Source organism: Stenella coeruleoalba (genome assembly GCF_951394435.1).
Source record: "Stenella coeruleoalba genome assembly, chromosome: 5".
Taxonomy (NCBI): Eukaryota; Metazoa; Chordata; class Mammalia; order Artiodactyla; family Delphinidae; genus Stenella; species Stenella coeruleoalba.
This window is the reverse complement of record NC_137150.1, coordinates 75,809,781-75,829,043: the sequence shown is the minus strand read 5'-3', so window position 1 is coordinate 75,829,043 and position 19,263 is coordinate 75,809,781. Positions and strand designations below refer to the sequence as shown.

At 49.1% G+C, this 19,263-nt stretch overlaps 1 protein-coding gene across 9 annotated transcripts in view; it reads right to left on the bottom strand.

The window, feature by feature from the left end:
• Window positions 1–19,263, bottom strand: part of MYLK (myosin light chain kinase) — a 268,618-nt gene that overhangs the window by 33,794 nt on the left and 215,561 nt on the right. For all 9 annotated transcript variants that reach the window (XM_079922579.1, XM_079922587.1, XM_079922588.1 and 6 more), the window contains 4 exons: window positions 15,779–15,829; window positions 14,881–15,008; window positions 12,751–12,904; window positions 5,134–5,436 (listed from right to left, as the gene is read on the bottom strand). In XM_079922579.1, the coding sequence (XP_079778705.1) occupies window positions 5,134–5,436; window positions 12,751–12,904; window positions 14,881–15,008; window positions 15,779–15,829 (636 nt within the window). The remainder of the gene's footprint in view (window positions 1–5,133; window positions 5,437–12,750; window positions 12,905–14,880; window positions 15,009–15,778; window positions 15,830–19,263) is intronic.

Genomic DNA, 19,263 nt, shown 5'->3' with positions numbered 1-19,263 from the left:
ACTGAGCACTTGTGGATGCCAGTCACTGCATGGGGCCTTAGAGACAAAACATTAATGATAATACCCACATTTAGTGGCAGGGAGGCCCCGTCGTCCTGATCCGTGGTGCCCTAACTGAGACAGTGGTTTGACCTCTCCTGACCTTTTTGTCCCCATGCCACATATCCTGGTGTAGAATGAGCAACAGGATGAGAGAGTACAGAGAGACAGGCTCTCCTGGCCTGGAATCTCTAGGAGGAACCGTCTGTCCTCTCCTCGTGAAGGAACAGAAGCAGCGCTGTGAGCCCATGAGGGGCTTTCCGATGACCTGTTTCCCGGAGGCATCTTCCAGGTGGCCCTGAAAGGGCATGCAGTTCTAGAACTGGCCTCTCCCCATCTCTCTGACACCAGTTAGAGATGGAGCTAGCCTTCTTGCCCTCCTCTCAAATACCACACCTACCCTCAACTCCTGCCTCTCTCCTTAGCAGTCAAGATGCAGCGTGCTTTCCTGGTACCAAGGCTGTGGGGTCCAGCTCAATCTCAGGGAACCCAGGCCCCGGTCTCTGGCTCACTGTTACACAGCAACCCTTCCTCTCTGTGGAACTCGGACCAAGGCTCCAGGCTGAGACATTTCCCTTCCTCCTTTTCCTTCTCGTCCTGTCTCCACTCTATTTGGAAAGGAAATGGCCATGAGAGGAGGAACCCCAGAGGCGTGGGGGAAAGGCCACAATTCAATTAGCCAAGCTCTCTGAGCATAAAGAGGTAGTAATGAGAGAGGTGGCCACATGGTGTCCATCTTTCCGTTCAGGAAGGAGCTAAACTGCAGTAGAAGGGACTTCAACGAGATACTTTTTTAAAAATCCACTCAGAAAGAGCTGTGAGATCCAAGAGCTAAGTGGAAGAACTATTTGGAAGATGGTTCCAAGATATTTCTGCAGGCAGATGACACCATCCCCCTGGAGTGGTGTTTCGGGGAGGGCCGGCTGAGCGCTCTGGCCCTCACGTGGCACGTGTCTAGCCGGCTCCCTGGACAGAGCGGTCCCTTTGCACGGCGGAGGGCTGCTGGGCGCCCAGCGGGCACTAGAGGGCGCCCGCGCCCCGGGGAGGGCAGCCGCGGCAGCTCAGGGTGAGCGTTTGATTTCCGCTGCTTCTCTGGGGGCTCTGCATCTCTACCCCACTCTGCAAGCAGCCTCTATCACAGCTGTTTGCTAACAACTATACAGACTAGAACAAATTAGGATTAGGAGCAAGGACGGAGCGGATTTCAGAGTTAGAGTTGAGTATGGTGGGAGTGGAGATCCAGACCTGGTTGGGATGGGAGAGAGCGGCTGCGTTGGGTGGGAGGGGGAAGGGGAGGTGCTCGTTTACTCAGGTTTGGGAAGACGAGGAGGGGTGCTGTCAGGTTACGGGTCCTAGACTTAGCGGGGTGGGGGGCTCTGGCATAAGGAGGCCACAGAGCTGGGTGGAGACCTGCATGCTATGCTGTGGCCTCCACCGTATCCCTAGAGCCCCTGCAGCACCTGGAACACAGGAGGGGCACTGGACACACTGAGTGAGTGAATGCAGAGTGAGGGCGGGGATGGAACTGAGAGGTCCGGATGAAGCCCAAAACTGAAGTTGCTGAGGCAGAGGCTGGAGGGGCCGTGGTAGCGGTGGGAAGGTGAGAGCCAACATTAGCTGTGCTTAGAGGGAGGAGGGTTGATTGGCACTGACTTTTTATGACCACCAGACCCCACGGGCTCACAGAAATGAGCTACTATAATCACATCCCTCTTCTACACATGTGCACACACACACACACCCTCCACTTCTCTGAGAGCCATTGCACTTTTAAAGAGGAGAGAGATGATCAACCCAGGCTATAACTGACAGGCTTCTGAGCCGTCCACAGAGCTTCACTTGGAAGCCACACCCCCTTACCCTCACCCTCCCATCCCCCCCTTCATCCTCTGCCCCTCAGAGGATGTTCTGTGCTGTTCTGCCCCTTCCCCCTCCCATCAGGGACAAGCCAGCTGGACCTGGGGGTGGGAGCATCTTCCAGCCTGGAAGCCCTGGGTGGCCTGGACCCCTCCTCTGGATTGCAGGCAATTTCAACATTTCCCTTTGTCTGCTTCCTGCCAGGACGGGCCCCAGGAAGAGAATCTGAGGACCACAGAAGGGGGTTCAGCTGGCCTCAGGCAAGAAGGGAGAGGCCACCTGCCTGGACCCAAGTGGTCCCAGCCCCTCCTCCCCACAGACCGTCCTCACAGCCCTGGAAGCTGCTGTCCTGGCCTCCTAAGAGCCACACGCGCAGCTCCTGTGGCCTCTGGTCCTCTGTGTGGGGCTCAACAGGTATTCTACAGTCTCTCCTGGTACATGCCCTAAAAGACCTGGAAGTTTTCCCTTCCAGCTAATGCACATCTCACTGCCACGTTACCCCTTTTCTATCACTTTTCTAGGAGGTTGGGAGTCATCTTCTTGGACAAAGTAATATGCTAAAAACGTGCAGACTGGAACCTGGCTGCCTCTCCTGGCACGCCCACTCGAACCAGTCTGCTTCCCATTCTGCTCATGTCAAAGGGCGGCCGATGACAGTTTTGTTACTGCTTCTCCCAGAAGACATCTGTGAGCGGCTGGTGGGCAGGAGCCCCATGAAACTGCAAAGAGGTCTGGCAGGGCTCTCTCGGGCCGGGCTCCACGATCCACGCCGCCACAGCACACTGTGGCTCTCAGAGAGACCTGCCCTCTGGGGGATCTCTAGGGCTCCCTGGGCAAAGGCCCCCAAGACAGGGCTGCACAGGCAGAATTATAAATTTGGTGTATTTTCCACTGGCAATCTCCAAACTTTCTTTCTGGAGCCCTCATTTAATTTGAAAGTAAAGTTTAATATCTGTTTTATGCCTAAATTTTGAAACTAAAGAGGGGTATCAAACTGTAATGACAGTTTCCATACGTATGATGCCTCTGGCTATATGGTGATTTCAGGACCTGCGCCCTGTCCAGGTCCTTTAGTCTTCTCTCTACCTCACATCTTACAGCTCTCTCTTCTCCTAGAAGTCTTTCACTTGTTTTCCCTCCACCTTCCTCCCTGCCCCCTTGCCTCCATCTTAAATTCACAGCGCTCGTTTTCTTCTTTTCACATGAAACTTCTTGAAGTAACGTTCCATACTCCTGGCCTCTCCTTCTTCCATTTATTCCTTAGCCCCAGGCCAACCATTCTCGACCCTGTGGAAACGCTATGGACTTTGCTCTCAAAGATCACGGCTTATCAAAGGGCTGAATCCAAAGATCTTGCATCCTCATCTCTTTCCTCTTTGACACTCGCTGCTTCCATGTTTCTGCAACACAGCTCCAGCCTCCCCTTGGTTCTCTCCCCTCTCAGTCCTTTCTCCTGGTCGTGCAGGCTCCTTCATTTCTGTACCAGTGTAGACTTTCTTTACCCCCCTCTCTGTGAACTTACTGATGCCCATGGCTTCAATTACCAATTAAATAGTGAAGACCCCCCCGCCCCAAACCTGTAGCTCGAGCTTAAACCTTTCTCCTGAGCTCTGGATTCAACCATCCAACAGTCTGAAGACACCTCCCCATGGATATCCCTCAGACACCTCAACTCAACAGGACCGAAGCCAGAACTTCCACCTTCTCTGGGACTCCCTGCTATCTAACCTCCAAGTCATTGGGAGGCAGCCTGGCCTCCTCCATTAGTTTAACCAACGGAGCTCAGGCTCAGGGTCAGACAGCTCTGAGTTCAAGCTTCAACACACCATTTCCAAGCTCTGTGACCTTGGGCAACTAGTTTCACCCCTCTAAACCTCAGTTCCCCTATCTGTAAAGTGGGGGTAATGACAGTATCTACTTCGTTGAGTTAGATGCGTGACATAATGCACATAAAGTGCTTAATGTATGGTTAGCATATAGCAAGTGTTTAATATATGTTAGCCGCCATGAATCATAATAATCAACCTCTAAATGGCTCTTGAACTTGTCTTTAGTTGCCCAAGCTGGGACCTGGGAGTAATCTTAGACTCTTCTAACTTTTCCCTTGAATTCTCTGCCCCAGAAGTCATCAGGAATGGTCAATTCCACCTCCTAAGGAGCCTTACTATACCTCTCCCGGACTACACCACAGGGGCTCAACCGGTATTTCACTGACTCCAATCTCATCCCCCTAGTCCACTTCAGTGCTTCTCAAACTTTCAAGTGTATATGAATCCATGGGGGGTGAGGGTGGATAATGTTAAAATGAAGGTTCAGAAGGGACTAGGGAAGTGGGGGGCAGAGAGTCTGCATTTCTAACAGGCTCCCAGGATCCCAAGACTAGTGGTCCAGACCACCCCTTGGGTTCCAAAGGTCTATTCTTCCTCTAACTCTCTTTCTAAAAACACAGATCTAATTGCATCAAGCCCCTGCCTGAAAACCTTTGATGAACTCACGATTTTACCCACACTCTCCTTTTCGTGTTGCTTCCTCCTGTTCTATCTCACACAGCATATGCCCTGGCCACACACACGAGTCTCCAAATGCCATGCATTTCTACCACTTTGTACCTTTGCTCACACTGTTTCCTCTGTGAGGAATGCCTCTCCCAATCTGCCCTACCTCTTGGAATCCTATTCCTTTTCCCAAGACTCAGCATACGTATTACGTCTAGGAAGTCTTTCCCAACCTTCATGGCAAAATTATTCATGCTTTCTGCTATGTCTCTGCAATTTGTTTATACTGGTCTAATAGGATGCAGCCCATCTCATTATAGTTAGCTGTCCTCCTTGTCAGATTTTATGCTCCCAATCTTATCGGTCTTCCCTGACACTGAGTTCACCCTCAAATATGAGTGCAAGAGAGGAGGGAGCTGGATGAGTGGGTAGGGCAAGACGTTGAAACTATAGGTCTACCTGAGCTCCCGCTTCCCAGGACTGTGCTTCTGATTAACACACCATCGGCCCTGCTGGGAGTGTACCAAAACCGGTGGTTCAGTATTTTTTGAAGGATCATAGGTACCTCTTTTAGAGTATAGATCAGTATCACAACATTGGAAATCAAGATTCCAAAAGACTCTGCCAGCCATCAGTGATGTCTTGTCAGTTCCCTTGTACCCACCTCAGTTCAGCCTTCTATACACACAAGGTAAGTCATGCACATTTATCGCAAGCCGGGGATGAAAGGAAGGCAGCCTACCCTCAGGTTTCTCTCCCACCACTGTGAGTTCAGACTCCTGGCTCGGCTCACTGGTTCCATAGACGTTGATTGCGCGCACACGGAATTTATACTCTCGGTCAGGCAGCAGGTCGTGGATGTTAAAAGAGGTGCTGCGGCATGTGGCTAGTTCCTTCCACTTCTTGTCCGCCGAGTCCCAGATCTCGACGCTGTAGGACTGTACGGCACTGCCCCCATCGTACGAGGAGCCGTACCAGGACAGGGTCAGCGAGGAGCTGCGAATGTCAGAGGCACAAGGCGTGCCGGCCGGGGGGTCCGGCTTGTCTGGGGAGAGAGAAGCACAACATCACCCAACTCTGCAGGACTGCAGGGCGAGAAGTTCTTTAATTGGCTCTGTCATGAGGGAGAAGCCTGGAGAACAGGAGCTGCGATCCCTGGTCCTGGCTCTCCTTCCCTCATCCACACGGCCACACCTAGGTACATACCTGCCTATGTGGAAAGCCCCACAAATACCGATTTGCTCAGAAAAAACCTCTTTTTTGGTTAGTTTCCAGTCTACACATCATGGTTTCCTGTGCTTTGCCCAAGTCAAAAACATATTTCTCTGTGTAAACAGACCTAGGAAGCTGCCCAGGAGGCATGGACTGCTTCCCATCAAAAATATGCTTTGAGAGAGAGTTCAGTGTGTGTGTGTGTGTGTGTGTGTGTGTGTGTGTGTGTGTGTGTGTGTGTGTGTGTGTGTGTGTGTGTCTCCTTCAGGCCTGAGGTCAGTGACCTGTGACATAACCAGGGGTCAGTCTCCACTTTCTCTAGGACCTGGGAAACACCTGCCCCGCTGGGAGTCAGTACAGCACAGTGAGCTCTGAAGTCACACACTGGGTTTGAATACAGCTCTGTCTTCATTCATTACTTGTTAACCCCTCTGTGCCACAGTTTCCTCGTCTGTAAAACGTGCATGATAATAGCACTGGATCACAAGGTTGTTGTGAGATGTTCTTAGAAAAGCGTCTTGTTTGAGTAGCCTTTACTGTCATCATTATTGCAGAAGTTTATTTCTAACTTTATAATATATAAAAAATTACTCCTACCCTCTCTCTGTCATCCTCCTAGGACTGGTATAAAATGAGATAGAGAATTTCAAAGCGAACCACCGTAGCAAATCACAATCATCCCTGACTGAGGGCCAGAAAATGAGCTGAGGACACAAACTGGGAGCGGCCCTTTGTCTGGCCGCCTTCCCATTCAGACCAGTAATGCTAAGAACCAGTAACACTGCCAACTTCAAGGCAAATCACGGTAGTCAGTGTGTTCATTAATGCGGTTCTTTAGTTCTGCTGATTTTTGGCAGGTGTTCATCTGAACAGAATTCGATTCTTCAGATTTAGTCTCTGCAGGTGGTTGGTTTAGTTACAGATACCAGTGTTCACTAAGCCTTCATCTCCTCCAAGACAATCTGAGTCCTAGAGCTCCCCAAACTGGCAATTAAAAGCCATGTTTTATGCTCTGTGAATTTATAAGCTATGTGAATTCCAGCTAATTCCTTAACTTCCAGGACAAGTTTGTCTTTTTCATTTGGAAAATGGGGTTAATATATATCTACCTCTTAGGGGTTTTGCAAGCATCAAATAAGCAAACCCAGGTAAAAGTACTTGATTTCTACTCTCCTTCCCCTCAGCAAGGTAGGAAGGCCAAAGAAAATCCCTGCAAATGACTTAAGCATATTGAGAAGAAAAAGAACATTCTGCCTGTGTATGTGTCCATGCATACACACACACCTATACATACATACACACACACACACAAACACATACATATATACCTATACACACATCCACATCCACATATACATATACACACACATACTCATTTCCCCCCTCCCCCAAGCCCTGCTGCTTCTACATCCAGCCAAGAACGCACTGCCCGGAAGCCATCCATACCCAGCAACCCCAGCCTGGGCTGACTCGCCCTAGAATGACTCTGGGACTGTGACAGCCACTCCCCACCGGTGGCAGTCACGCTGGAGGCCTCCTATGATGGAACCACTTTCACGGGTTGTTCAATATGTTCTCTTAGAAAAACTGTTTGTTCTGAAAGATATGTTGGTCTTTTTAGAAATATCTCTGGTGTTGGCTAAGATGTTTATTACTCTAAACTCTCTTACAGGCAAGTGGTTCAAGTCCTCTCAAGACCCAGCTAAGGAAGTCAAAAGGCCTAAAGAAAGATGAAGGACAGACTCCCTGCCTCCCTCCCTCAAAGGAAATGCCTGGAAAACCGACTGGACACGTTTAATGTCCTGTAGTTTCAGATGACGAATACAGATACACTCCACTGACTGATATTCTCCCCTCCTGCTTTGGTCAAGAAAAGAAAACTTGGAGAAATGGGTATTTTGGAAAAGGTACTATTAATCCCCTACCCTGTTCCAAATTTAGTCTCTTGGCTAAAAGAGAGAGAACTGACACAGGACATATGTCACTGCCTGCAGCATGAGAGAAGATGCAAAGTTTGGGGAGGGTGGCTTTAATTCAAAGTGAAACCCCAATGCTTTCAAGGAATTTGGTGCCATGTTAAGGAGTTCAGAACAGACGCAAGTTTGAAGTCATAGGAGATTAGGAGGCCCCACCCGCATGCCTGCCCCGGGAGCCACGGGCTGAGCCTGATGCTTTCTGTTCTTTCCAACCTACGGCGCTCCACATGGAGGCCGGATGAGCTGGGGACGAAAACCCTCAGGACAGAATAGACGTCCTCAGAACAGCCTGCTCTCAGGGCCAAAGAAACAGACGCACTCAGTCTGGGAGGGAAGCCTGGGCATGGCCTGGCAAAGGCCAGGCGGGCTCAGTGTCCGGGGCCCCGAGCTCCATGCTTCCTTGGAATTCTTTCGTGGCTCCCTGGAGACTTGACTAGCAGAATGGGAAACGCTGAGTCTAAAGGAAGGGGCTCCGATGGTACCAGTTCCAGGATTTTCTCTCCAGCAAATGTTCTCACTCCTGGGAAAACGGAGGATCTCATCTCTGCTGCTTCTCTGGAGTAACTGCGCTGGCAGTCCCTGCGTGCCTGTGTGTTTGAAGATGGTCTGTGACTGGGCCTAACCCCACCTGGTCCTCCCTCCACTGGCACCTCAGCAGCCACCTGCAGCTTTTAGAGAATGGCAGGGCTGCAAGGGCCCCCAGGTTATCTATCTGGGTAATCCCGGCCCTTCGGGATTAGGCAAGGCACTTTGCTTACCAAGAATACCCAGCTGGCCAGTGACGGAGCCAAGAGGAGATTTTAAAAGGTCTCTGAACCCTCACTCCAGGGGCCTGTTATTTTCCCAGCTATCAGGCTGAATAAGATCAAGAATGCATCTTGCTTAAGCCCAAGCCAAGCATTACGATGAGAAATCTCCTGCCCTTAAAAATCATGCAAGTTCCAAGCTCAGAGAGCATTGGGGGATTACTGGGTATCTGGGATCCTCTCTGCTTTGTTTTTCTCCTTTAAAGATACGCAGAGTGGCCTGTTTTTCTTGTGTTGGACAAGTCGCATGAAGGGCTTCATCTGGGTCCAGCTGCTCTCTCCTGCCCGAGAGGCCCCTCCCTCACCTCTCCGAGGCTGAGGCTGGAGGCCCACTCGTGGGCAGAGGTCCTCTGCGCATCACAAATCCCTGCACTATCTCTTAACATATAATAATAATTAGCCTTCAAAATAGCTAAACATCACTCATTTAAAGTAACTGAAGGAAAGACTAATTTTTTTGAATGAATTTATGTATTTATTTTTTTATTTTTGGCTGTGTTGGGTCATCGCTGCTGTGCGCGGGCTTTTCTCTAGTTGTGGCGAGGGGGGGCTACTCTTCCTTGCGGTGCGCGGACTTCTCGTTGTGGTAGCTTCTCTTGTTGTGGAGCACGGGCTCTAGGCACGTGGGCTTCAGTAGTTGTGGCGTGCAAGCTCAGTAGTTGTGGCTCGCGGGCTCCAGAGCACAGGCTCAGTAGTTGTGGCACATGCGCTTAGTTGCTCCGCGGCATGTGGGATCTTCCCGGACCAGGGCTCGAACCTGTGTTCCCTGCGTTGGCAGGTGGGTTCTTAACCACTGCACCACCAGGGAAGGCCAGGGAAAGGCTAATTTTTATCATCATTTAAAGAAATAGGAGTCAGAGACTATCTGAAAAGACAGGGGTACTTTAAAAAACATACAAGAAGAGACATTTACCGCTAATTAGTAGAAGTTGTGCTAAACTGGCCTTATGTAGCTGGCTTACAAATGGGTGCTTCCAAAGTGCTTGTAACTGTCTGGAGTAGGCCAAACAATTCCTGTTTCATCTCATTTACATTTTACATCTACTTAATCAACCCTGATCAGATAATACACAGATGTCGCTAGAGACATGCAGGTAAACCTGGGCTTCATCCAGATTTACTTTGGACTGATTCTAAATCCCCAGGCTCTGAATGAATGTGGATTTGCTGTACCCATCAACGCGAGTCCTCATTTTATTGAGCAATTCTATTCTTAGCTTTCCAAGGGGGAAGCAGACAGAAAGCCCTTCCCCTCCATTCCATTCCCCTCCCAGGACGGCATTTAACATGCCGCTCCTGCCAGCTGGCGGACAGCCACGCCAATGGCCCTGTCAGCACCGGCCGAGGAGAATGAGAAACTCAACCATAAAAGGCCACAACTGCAGCCCGTATGGTGGTGATGGGGGAGGGGAGTGGGGGGCACCGTGGGGAGCGTGGGGGCAGGGGGCGCTGGCCACAGAAAGGCAGTTCCATGGACTTGACCCTAACGTTCCCCCAGCAGGAGCAGATGAGAGAGAACACCAAGGAAAACTGGAAACTGCTACCAGCCGATGGGCGGGGCGTGGCACCAAATCAATACTTCAGGTTCCGGTCTAAGTGGAAAGGCGAACCGGATCAATAGCACCAATCCCCCCCCGCAAAGTGTTCCTGACTCCAGGAGGAGACAATTAAAATAGGAGTCACCACAGAGAGTGAGGGGGTCAAGGGTCTCTCCTGTCTTTTATAGATGAGAAACCTATTCCCTGAGCCTCTGGTCCACTGGCCTTCCCAGAGATAAAACTCCTGACCTAAGGAAACTAAAGAAAGGGGATCAGATCAAAGAACACCAGGTGAAATCCGAAACTGGGCAGAAGGCCTAAATAGACATTTCTCCAAAGAAGATATACAGATTGCCAACAAACACATGAAAGGATGCTCAACATCATTAATCATTAGAGAAATGCAAATCAAAACTACAATGAGATATCATCTCACACCAGTCAGAATGGCCATCATCAAAAAATCTAGAAACAATAAATTCTGGACAGGGTGTGGAGAAAAGGGAACCCTCTTGCACTGTTGGTGGGAATGTAAATTGATACAGCCACTATGGAGAACAGGATGGAGGTTCCTTAAAAAACTAAAAATAGAACTACAATACGACCCAGCAATCCCACTACTGGGCATATACCCTGAGAAAACCATAATTCAAAATGAGTCATGGGGCTTCCTTGGTGGCACAGTGGTTGAGAGTCCGCCTGCCGATGCAGGGGACGTGGGTTTGTGCCCCGGTCCGGGAAGATCCCACATGCCGCGTTGTGGCTGGGCCCGTGAGCCATGGCCGCTGAGCCTGCGTGTCCGGAGCCTGTGCTCCGCAGCGGGAGAGGTCACAACAGTGAGAGGCCCACGTACCGCAAAATGAGTCATGTACCACAATGTTCACTGCAGCTCTATTTACAATAGCCAGGACATGGAAGCAACCTAAGTGTCCATCGACAGATGAATGGATAAAGAAGATGAGGCACATATATACAATGGAATATTCCTCAGCCATAGAAAGAAATGAAACTGAGTTATTTGTAGTGAGGTGGATGGACCTAGAGTCTGTCATACAGAGTGAAGTAAGTCAGAAAGAGAAAAACGAATACCGTATGCTAACACGTATATATGGAATCTAAAAAAAAAAAAATGGTCATGAAGAACCTAGGGGCAGGACAGGAATAAAGACACAGATCTACTAGAGAATGGACTTGAGGACACGGTGAGGGGGAAGGGTAAGCTGGGACAAAGTGAGAGAGTGGCATAGACATATATACACTCCCAAACGTAAAATAGATAGCTAGTGGGAAGCAGCCGCATAGCACAGGGAGATCAGCTCGGTGGTTTGTGACCACCTAGAGGGGTAGGATAGGAAGGGTGGGAGGGAGGGAGACGCAAGAGGGAAGAGATATGGGGACATATGTATATGTATAGCTGATTCACTTTGTTATACAGCAGAAACTAACACACCATTGTAAAGCAATTATACTCCAATAAAGATGTTAAAAAAAAAAAAAGAACACCAGGTGAAAAGCTTTCGTGTGCACCACGTATGAAGGCCCGAAAGTGCTCTAGGACCAGCCTGCTATCCATCTGCTGCTCCTTCGCTGTCCTGAACGCCTGCCACGTGTGTGTGGGGGGGCAGTGGGCTGAGCATGACGGACAGTAGGAGGCCTGTTAGGAAGCTAGTTTGATATTTCAAGAGAGAGTTGACCAAGGCATGAAAAACACAGTGATTGAGATGGAGAGGAAAAAGTGACCTTGACAATCAGTCTGAAGACAGACTCTGAACTCAATCCTGGGATGTAGGAGATAAGAAAAAGGGAGTGGATTGGGGATTAGGAGGGCAAGGTGACCTCAGAAGAGCAGTCCCAGAAGACTAATGGGGCCTGGGGGTGAGGCTACAGGGAGTTGAAGATTGTTGCCAGGGAGGTGAAGAAGGAGACTCAGAGGAGAGACTGGCTCTTTCAGAGGGTTTGGCTGTGAAGAGAGAGCAGGAGAAAGATGCTAGGGTGGCCAGAGTGAGACGAGATACTGCAGGAGTTATGCGTGCCTGTGCGCATGGCGACGATGGGAGAGTCCTGGCAACATTTATGGGAGAAATTGGGGAGAAGTTGAAGAGAATGGGGGTGGCGGGGGTTGGAGCCCTCAAGAGCCTGGGGTCCGGAGCACAGGAGAAAGGTGGGCAACACCCAGAGCCTGGAGGGTGGAGTCAGCACGGGGACAGATAGAGAGACGCCTGCAGGTGTGGGACCACCAAGCCAAGCAAGTTCATGCCTGATGCCTCCTATTTCTCAGAGAGGCCAGTGGCCAAGGCCTGCAGGGTAGGGGGTCTCGAGGAATGGCTGTCTCAGGGTATGGGAGAGGGCACTGACCAGCGCTGACGCCCTGGCTGAGCCTGGACATTGACAGAGCCCAGCACTGAGTCTGCAGATTGATGTGGTCTCTCTGCCGTGCCCTGAACTCAGGCAGAGCGGCAGTGAAGTTGAAAGGCAGCACTGATTCAAGGTGAGGGTTTGCGAGGGGACTGGGGTTGGGGGCAGGCAGTGGACCAGGGGGAGAAGGGGTCACAGGGGCTAGCTGGAGAGAGTTGGAGTGGTAGAGCTCAGAGTCTGGCTAGAAAGGGAAACTGGGAGGGGATTCATAGGACGAGGAAAACGCTGTGTGTGCAAGGTCTGGGATTCTCAACAAGCACGAAGGGCAGCAACAGTGTGAGAGCAGGGAGTGGGAGAGCGGGGAGAAAGGGAGCCTGTGGGCAGAGGGAACGCGTGCTGAAGCAGCGGCCCCGGGAGATGAGGCCTGGAAGTCCATCATCCCGCCTTCCCTGCGCCCCATCCCCAGACTCACCCACAACGGTGAGGTTGACCTGGGCCTGCCTGCTGCCCAGCCTGTTCTCCACCAGCAGAGTGTAGCAGCCACAGTGCTCCTGGCGTGCAGCCCGGATGGTGAGCTTGCTGACGTTCTCACTGTTCTCCACCTTGATGTGCTCACTCTCCTGGATCTGGGACAGAGAGTGGGGCAGGCACTGGAGACTTTGAGCCAGAAAGGAAGGGGGCTCCGACCCACACTCCTCACCCCTGGGGATGTGGATACAGCTGCTCGAGCTGTGTGGGGCTGGTCTTGTCTGGGCTCTGAGCTTCCCCCTAAGCGGGGAAGACCCTCTAAGGTCTAGACTCTGAGCTTCCCCCTCTCCTGCATCTAGAGCCAAGCTGCCCTGACAGGGTCGAGATCTGGGACGAGCAGGGAGGGTACTGAGCAGGGTCTGGTGGCCGGGAGTGAGCTGTCACTCTCTGCTCCAGACCGGAAACAGGGCACATTCCAGCCCCCTCCACTGCTCTGGGATGGGATGGTGGGAGAACAGATTTGATCAAAATCACTTACAAAGCCCACCCAGTAGGTTCTGACCTCTTCTGTGCCGTCAAATACCACAGTCACCAGCCAGATGTGGCTATTCAAATTTTAGTTGAGTGGCAAATCATCCAAATGTCCATCAACGGATGGACAGATAAACAAAATATGGTACATCCAGAAAACGGAATGTTATTTGGCCATAAAAAAGGAATAAAATATTGGTTCATATTACATCATGGATGTGCCCTGAAAACGTAACGCTAAGTGAAAAAACCCAGACACAAAAGAACACATATTGTACGATTCCATTTATATGAAATGCCCAGAATAGGCAAATCCAAAGAGACAGAAAGCAGGTGAGAGATCGCCAGGGTCTGGGGGAAGGGGAGAAATGACTACGAATGGGTCTGGGGTTTCTTTTTGAGGTGATAAAAATGTTCTGGAATCAGAAAATTGTAATGGTTGCCCAACCTTGTGAATATATGTACACTTTAAAAGGATGAATTTTACGGTGTGTGAATTATATCTCAACAAAGCTGTTACAACAATTTTTAATTAACTGAAGTATAAAATTCAGTTCCTCAGTTGCACTAGTCACACTTCACGTGTTCAATAGCCACATATGGTTAGTGGCTACTCTACTGGATAACAGACATGGTACAGTTACATCACTACAGAAAGTTCTGTTGGATGGAGCTGGGACTTGGCTCAATGTCTCTGAAGAGGGTTGAGATTCCATCTTACTTCAGACACCACTAGCCCAGACAAAACCCAAGCAAACATGCTTTGGGATAAGGCCAGCTTCTCTTCTTCATCTTTTGAGTCCAACTCTTCTTTCTTCCCCAGTACTAGCCTCCCACCTCTGAGCCTTAGGACAATTTGAATGGGTTGGAAATAGAGCAACAGAGGGCTCAGAAGAAGTCATCACACCTTCTGTAGAGGTCCTGATCCAGGGCCAGCCTGCCGGTCTGGGGCCCCTGCTCATCAGGCACATGGGCACACACTACCAACGTGGGATCAGAAAAATGGCCAGGCTCCCCAAGTTTCTCTAAAAGGAACTGGTGGTTTGGAAATTCAAACATTTTCCTCTAGGACTGTTGTTATAAATGGAAGTTAGATTTCTGGGTCAGTAAGCCAAAATTCTGTTTAACGTACAACTGATCTACTCAAATACTCAGGTGCACTTTTATCTCTCCAGCATGTGGTAAGTTTAAGTGGTCGCCACAGATAGGGTTCAGTGAGCTGGCACAGAATCACAGAAAGCTCTAGAGTCTGAGAGGTCATTTAGGTCACTGGTTCGATTTTCCTGACTCCAAGTAGAATTCTAGACAGAGATACCCAAATCAGGTGGGGGCCATAGGTGGTTTCTGTTTTCTCCTTCATATTCTTCTCTATCACACAAATTGTCTATAAAACAGGCATCCTTGCTAGATGTAGAAGAAAAGGTTATTAAGAGCTCAGATTTGGTGGGTGGGTGACAGGGGTGTGAGGGGCTCTCCCATTTCTCAGGCCCCTGTGATGAGCAGCGATGCTGCCCTTCATCACAGCATTTCTCATCCCTTTCGGCCCACGATGGCTCTGGAACTTGTGTGGGCTGTTCTCGGGCCACTGCCCTCTGTTACTGACCTGCTTTCGGAACTTCATCCAGGTGCAGGTGATGGGCTGGGTGCCGGCCACTTTACCCAACAGCTCCACAGGCTCTCCTGCACGCACCTTTTGGTCCTCAGGAAACTGGATGATCTGAGGGGGCACAGCTGGGGGAGGACAAGGGAGAGAGTGAGCTCCGAGGAGGAGGGAGCCTCAGACATTCTAATCTCATTCGACGCTGCCAGCCACATTGGTCTGTTGCTCCTCTCTCACCTTCCGGAACCTTCAGGGTAAGACTGAGCAATGACCACTGCTTCAGACACCTGGGCTGACGGATCTGCTAGGTTTGTTGGTCTCTTGATCCTGATTCCCTCAGAAGTGACCCACACAATTTATAAGGCATGATTCTCCGTTCGTTGGTTGTTGTGGAATTTGTGCCTTACCCTAATTTTTTGAATCTGTGACCTTACTCCTTTATTAGTTACAAAGCATCTTGCCTTCTAACCTCCAGGTCACCCTGGCTGACAGGCTCAATATGGTTCATATCCTCAAATGTCTTTCCATGGAAAACAGACAGGGTTTCCTATCACAGGGACATACAGAGCAGAGCATGAAAACAGCACAAAGTGGATTATCTCGGTAAGGGGCAGACTGGAGGACAGAGAGGTGAGCAGGATTTCACAGCAGGGATGGGAAAGTCACCAGTATCGTGTGATGCTGTCCATACCAGAGAAGCAGGAGAAAAGGCAAGTAGTGGAAGAGGGTGGGGGACCAAGGTGTACAGGGACTCTTGGGGAAATTTCAGCCTGAATAATGCAGAGCTTGAATCGGGGAGCGGGGTGGGACCACATCCCCAGTGGTCAGTCTAGCAGAGCAAAGGGTAAACCCCTCAAAGCAGATGACTCCCTCGCCCGCAAATGTTGCTGTGACCAATTACCTGCCTTCGGAGGTGTCTTGGGGGCAGGTTTCTTTTTCACAGTTGCATCACCTGAAACAAAGAAGTTCACAGGTTATTTTCTGTTATTATTATTTTTTTTTACAAGGCTCCTGAATCCTAGGAGGGCACAGTCTGATCCACTGGCCCCTCATCCAGATGGAGCCCTCCCTTGAATATGTCTTTCTGGAGACCTTGCAGTCGCACATGGACAACCTCATGAGCGACTGAATACCACTTCTCAACAGGGCCTCTGGAGGGGTCCCCGGAGCCTCCAGGGAGATAAAAACTCTGAAAAATGCTTAAGCTTCCATTGTCCATTTCTATGATGATAACCCCAAACTCACTAACTCTTCTCTTACCCTTTCAGGAAACTCATAAGGGAAATTATGTCAGATAAACTGACTAAATTTAGTCCTTGGTGTGGATCCAAGGGTCTCAGGCTTCCTTTGGGTCACAGACTGTGGACCGTGGCTTTTATTTTTTTAATGTTTGTTGAATGGATCAATGAATGAACAAACAAATGAATGAACAAACCAATGGTCTCCTTCATTCTTACCCCACCCCATTCTCCAAATGACTCACATAAGAAAACTGACCCAGACAGACCAGTTTTGCCACACTAACCTATTCATTTGTCTAAATAGCAATATGGCGAATATGTAATAAGCTATCTTCATAGCTTATTTTCATATTTCTTTCAGAACTTTGTTCAAAAGTCATCTAACGTACTTACCCAAGTGAAATGAAAACCTACATGCACACAGACACCTGTATATGAATGTTTGTAGTCGGTTTATTTGTGATTGCCAAAAACTAGAAGTTATCCAAATGTCCTTCAACTGGAGAATGAATGAACTGTGGTACAGTCATACAAGGAAATACCACTCATCGATAAAAAGGAACAAACTTCTGATATACACAACATGAATGGATCTCAATGATTCATCTTTCTCTTCTGCTAAAAGAAGTCAGACTCAAAGGCTGTGTACTGTATAATTCTATTTGTAGGACATTTTAGAAAAGGCAAAACTGTAGGGACAGAGAAAAGGTGGGTGGGGAGGGGTTGACTACTAAGGGGCACAGGACATATTTTAAGGTGTAGAAACCATATCTTGGTCGTGGTGGTAGTTACAGGACTATACGCATTTGTCAAGAACTGTGCAACAGAATGGGTGAATTTTACTGTATGTAAATTATAATATGAAAAATGGGAAAGAGCTGCTTAACCAGTGAGATCCTCCCTAACCACACTATATCAAATAGCTGTGGTTTTATAATAGATTGTCCTTGTTTTTAGGAAATATATACTGAGGTATTGAGGTATAGAGGACACCACATGTGCAACTTACTTTCAAACTGTTCATAAACAATAATGTGTACGTGTGTATGTATACGTGTATATGTGTTTGTGAAGAGGTAGAAGGAAAGAGAGGTTGAAAAATAGAGGAAGAGAAAGAGAGAGAACATATGATAAAGCAAAAATGATAAAACATTAAGATTTGAAGAATGTGAATGAAGGGTATACAAGAAATATTTGTACTATTTTTGCAACTTTTCCATAGTTCTGAAATTATTTCAAAATAAAAGTTAAACAGAAAGTTAAACAATGTTTTATCCAGCCAACATGATGTAGTTGTTCAAATGGAGAAAGAGAAAGCAGTGTCTGTTGAGGAGATGGCTGGGAGGTGCGACACAGGGTGGACCTGAGGACTCGAGATGATCTAACCTGGAGAGAAGAGCCCCATTGATCAGGAACCGAGTGACTCAGAGTAGAGAGTCAGGGTGATGTTTGGTGGGGGGTGGCTGGAGCACAGGGCTGGTTTCAGAGAGCAGTGGCACGAAGATGGCGTGACAATTTAAAGAAGATAAAAAATTCAGTTCCTCGGTCACACTAGTCACATTTCAAGTGCTCATAGCCATGCATGTTTAGTGGCTTCCATATTGTGTAGACAGAGAGCACTGCTATCATCACAGAAAGTTCTATTGGACAGTGCTGGTCTAGAATGTCAAGTTTGAGAGTTAGGTCTCTGTCCTGAGTAACAGGAAGTCCTAACACAAACGGCAGTCCAACTGGGCTAGAGGACCCCTGGAGGTCTTTCTAGTTCCAGGGCACAAGAATATCCAATTAGGAGGCTATTGCCATACTCTTAGGAGAAACACATCAAGGTCCAGCCTTGGCAAAGGCAGCAGAAAAGAAAATACAAATAAGAGATGGAAGAAAAGTTAAAAGAATTCCGGGGCTAAACAAGAGGGAGGAACAAAGATTTCTCAGGGACATCTTCCTTGAATAAATGGGAAAAATTTTATCGATGGAACGTGGAATCTAGGAGTGAAAGATGAGGAGTTTGGCTTGGCTCAAGAGAATGTGGTCGATGAAAGAGTTTAATCTGTGTATTGGCTAGAAGCCCAGGATCAGAATTCTAGAGATAGTTGGTGGAAGCTGAACGACAAAGATTTTAGGATCCAACATGCAATCATTAATGGAAACTGTGAGGATGGGTCAGTTCTTTGGGGAAAAGAGTACAGTGAAAGATGAGAAAGGGCCAGGGTCTGATCTGAGCTGATACTCTCAGGGAGGAGCTGGGCTGAAGGAGAGGGGCTGTGGAAGGACTGTTCCTGAAACCCAGGGTGGAGGAGGATGGGTACTGGGAGGATACGACCAGCATCAGGTGATGGGTGGTATTTGAGAGGGCAGGTTGTGTGGGATGGTGGGGTCAGAAGTTGCTCTAGAGTAGATTCTCAAGGACACAGCTAGGGAGTCAACTAATCCATCAAGAATTCTGGAGGTGAAAGGGACAAAGAGAAGCAGGTGAAGAAGAGGAAATGTCAAGCTAACGTTTCTTCCAAGGTGAGAGAGAAGAGAACAGGTGTGAAAGCAGAAGGCTAGGACTAGGTGGAGAGGAAGAGCGCAGAGACGCTGGCAGGGAAGAGCCGGGGAAAGCCAGATCCCTCGGGAGTGCATACTGGATGGGATGCGGAACCCTCAGAATTGGCCGAGCCACAAAGCCCCTGCTTCCCTGCATCCAGGGCAGCTGGAAGGGAGACGGCACAACTGGAAGAGAGCAGCCCTCAAGGGAAGGAAAGAGGGGCTCCTACCAGAGCCGGGATCTGACCTCCTGGGAGCGGGAAAGCCATCTCTTCAGAGGAACTGTGTGGAGGGCTGTTGTTATGGGCTGAGTGGTGTCCCCCGCAGTTCATATGTTGAAGCCCTAGCCCCCAATACCTCAGAATATGACTATATTTGGAGACAGGAACTTTAAAGAGGTGATCAAATTAAAAGGAGGCTGTTAGGGTGGACCCTCATCCAAACCGACTGGTGTCCTTATAAGAACAGGAAATTTGGGCACACGGAGAGACACCAGGGATGCACACGCAGAAAAAGGGCCGTGTGAGGCAAGAAGCCCGCCACCTGCAGGCCAAGGAGAGAGGCCTCAGGAGAAACCAAACCTGCTGACACCTGATCTCAGACTTCCAGCTTCCAGAAC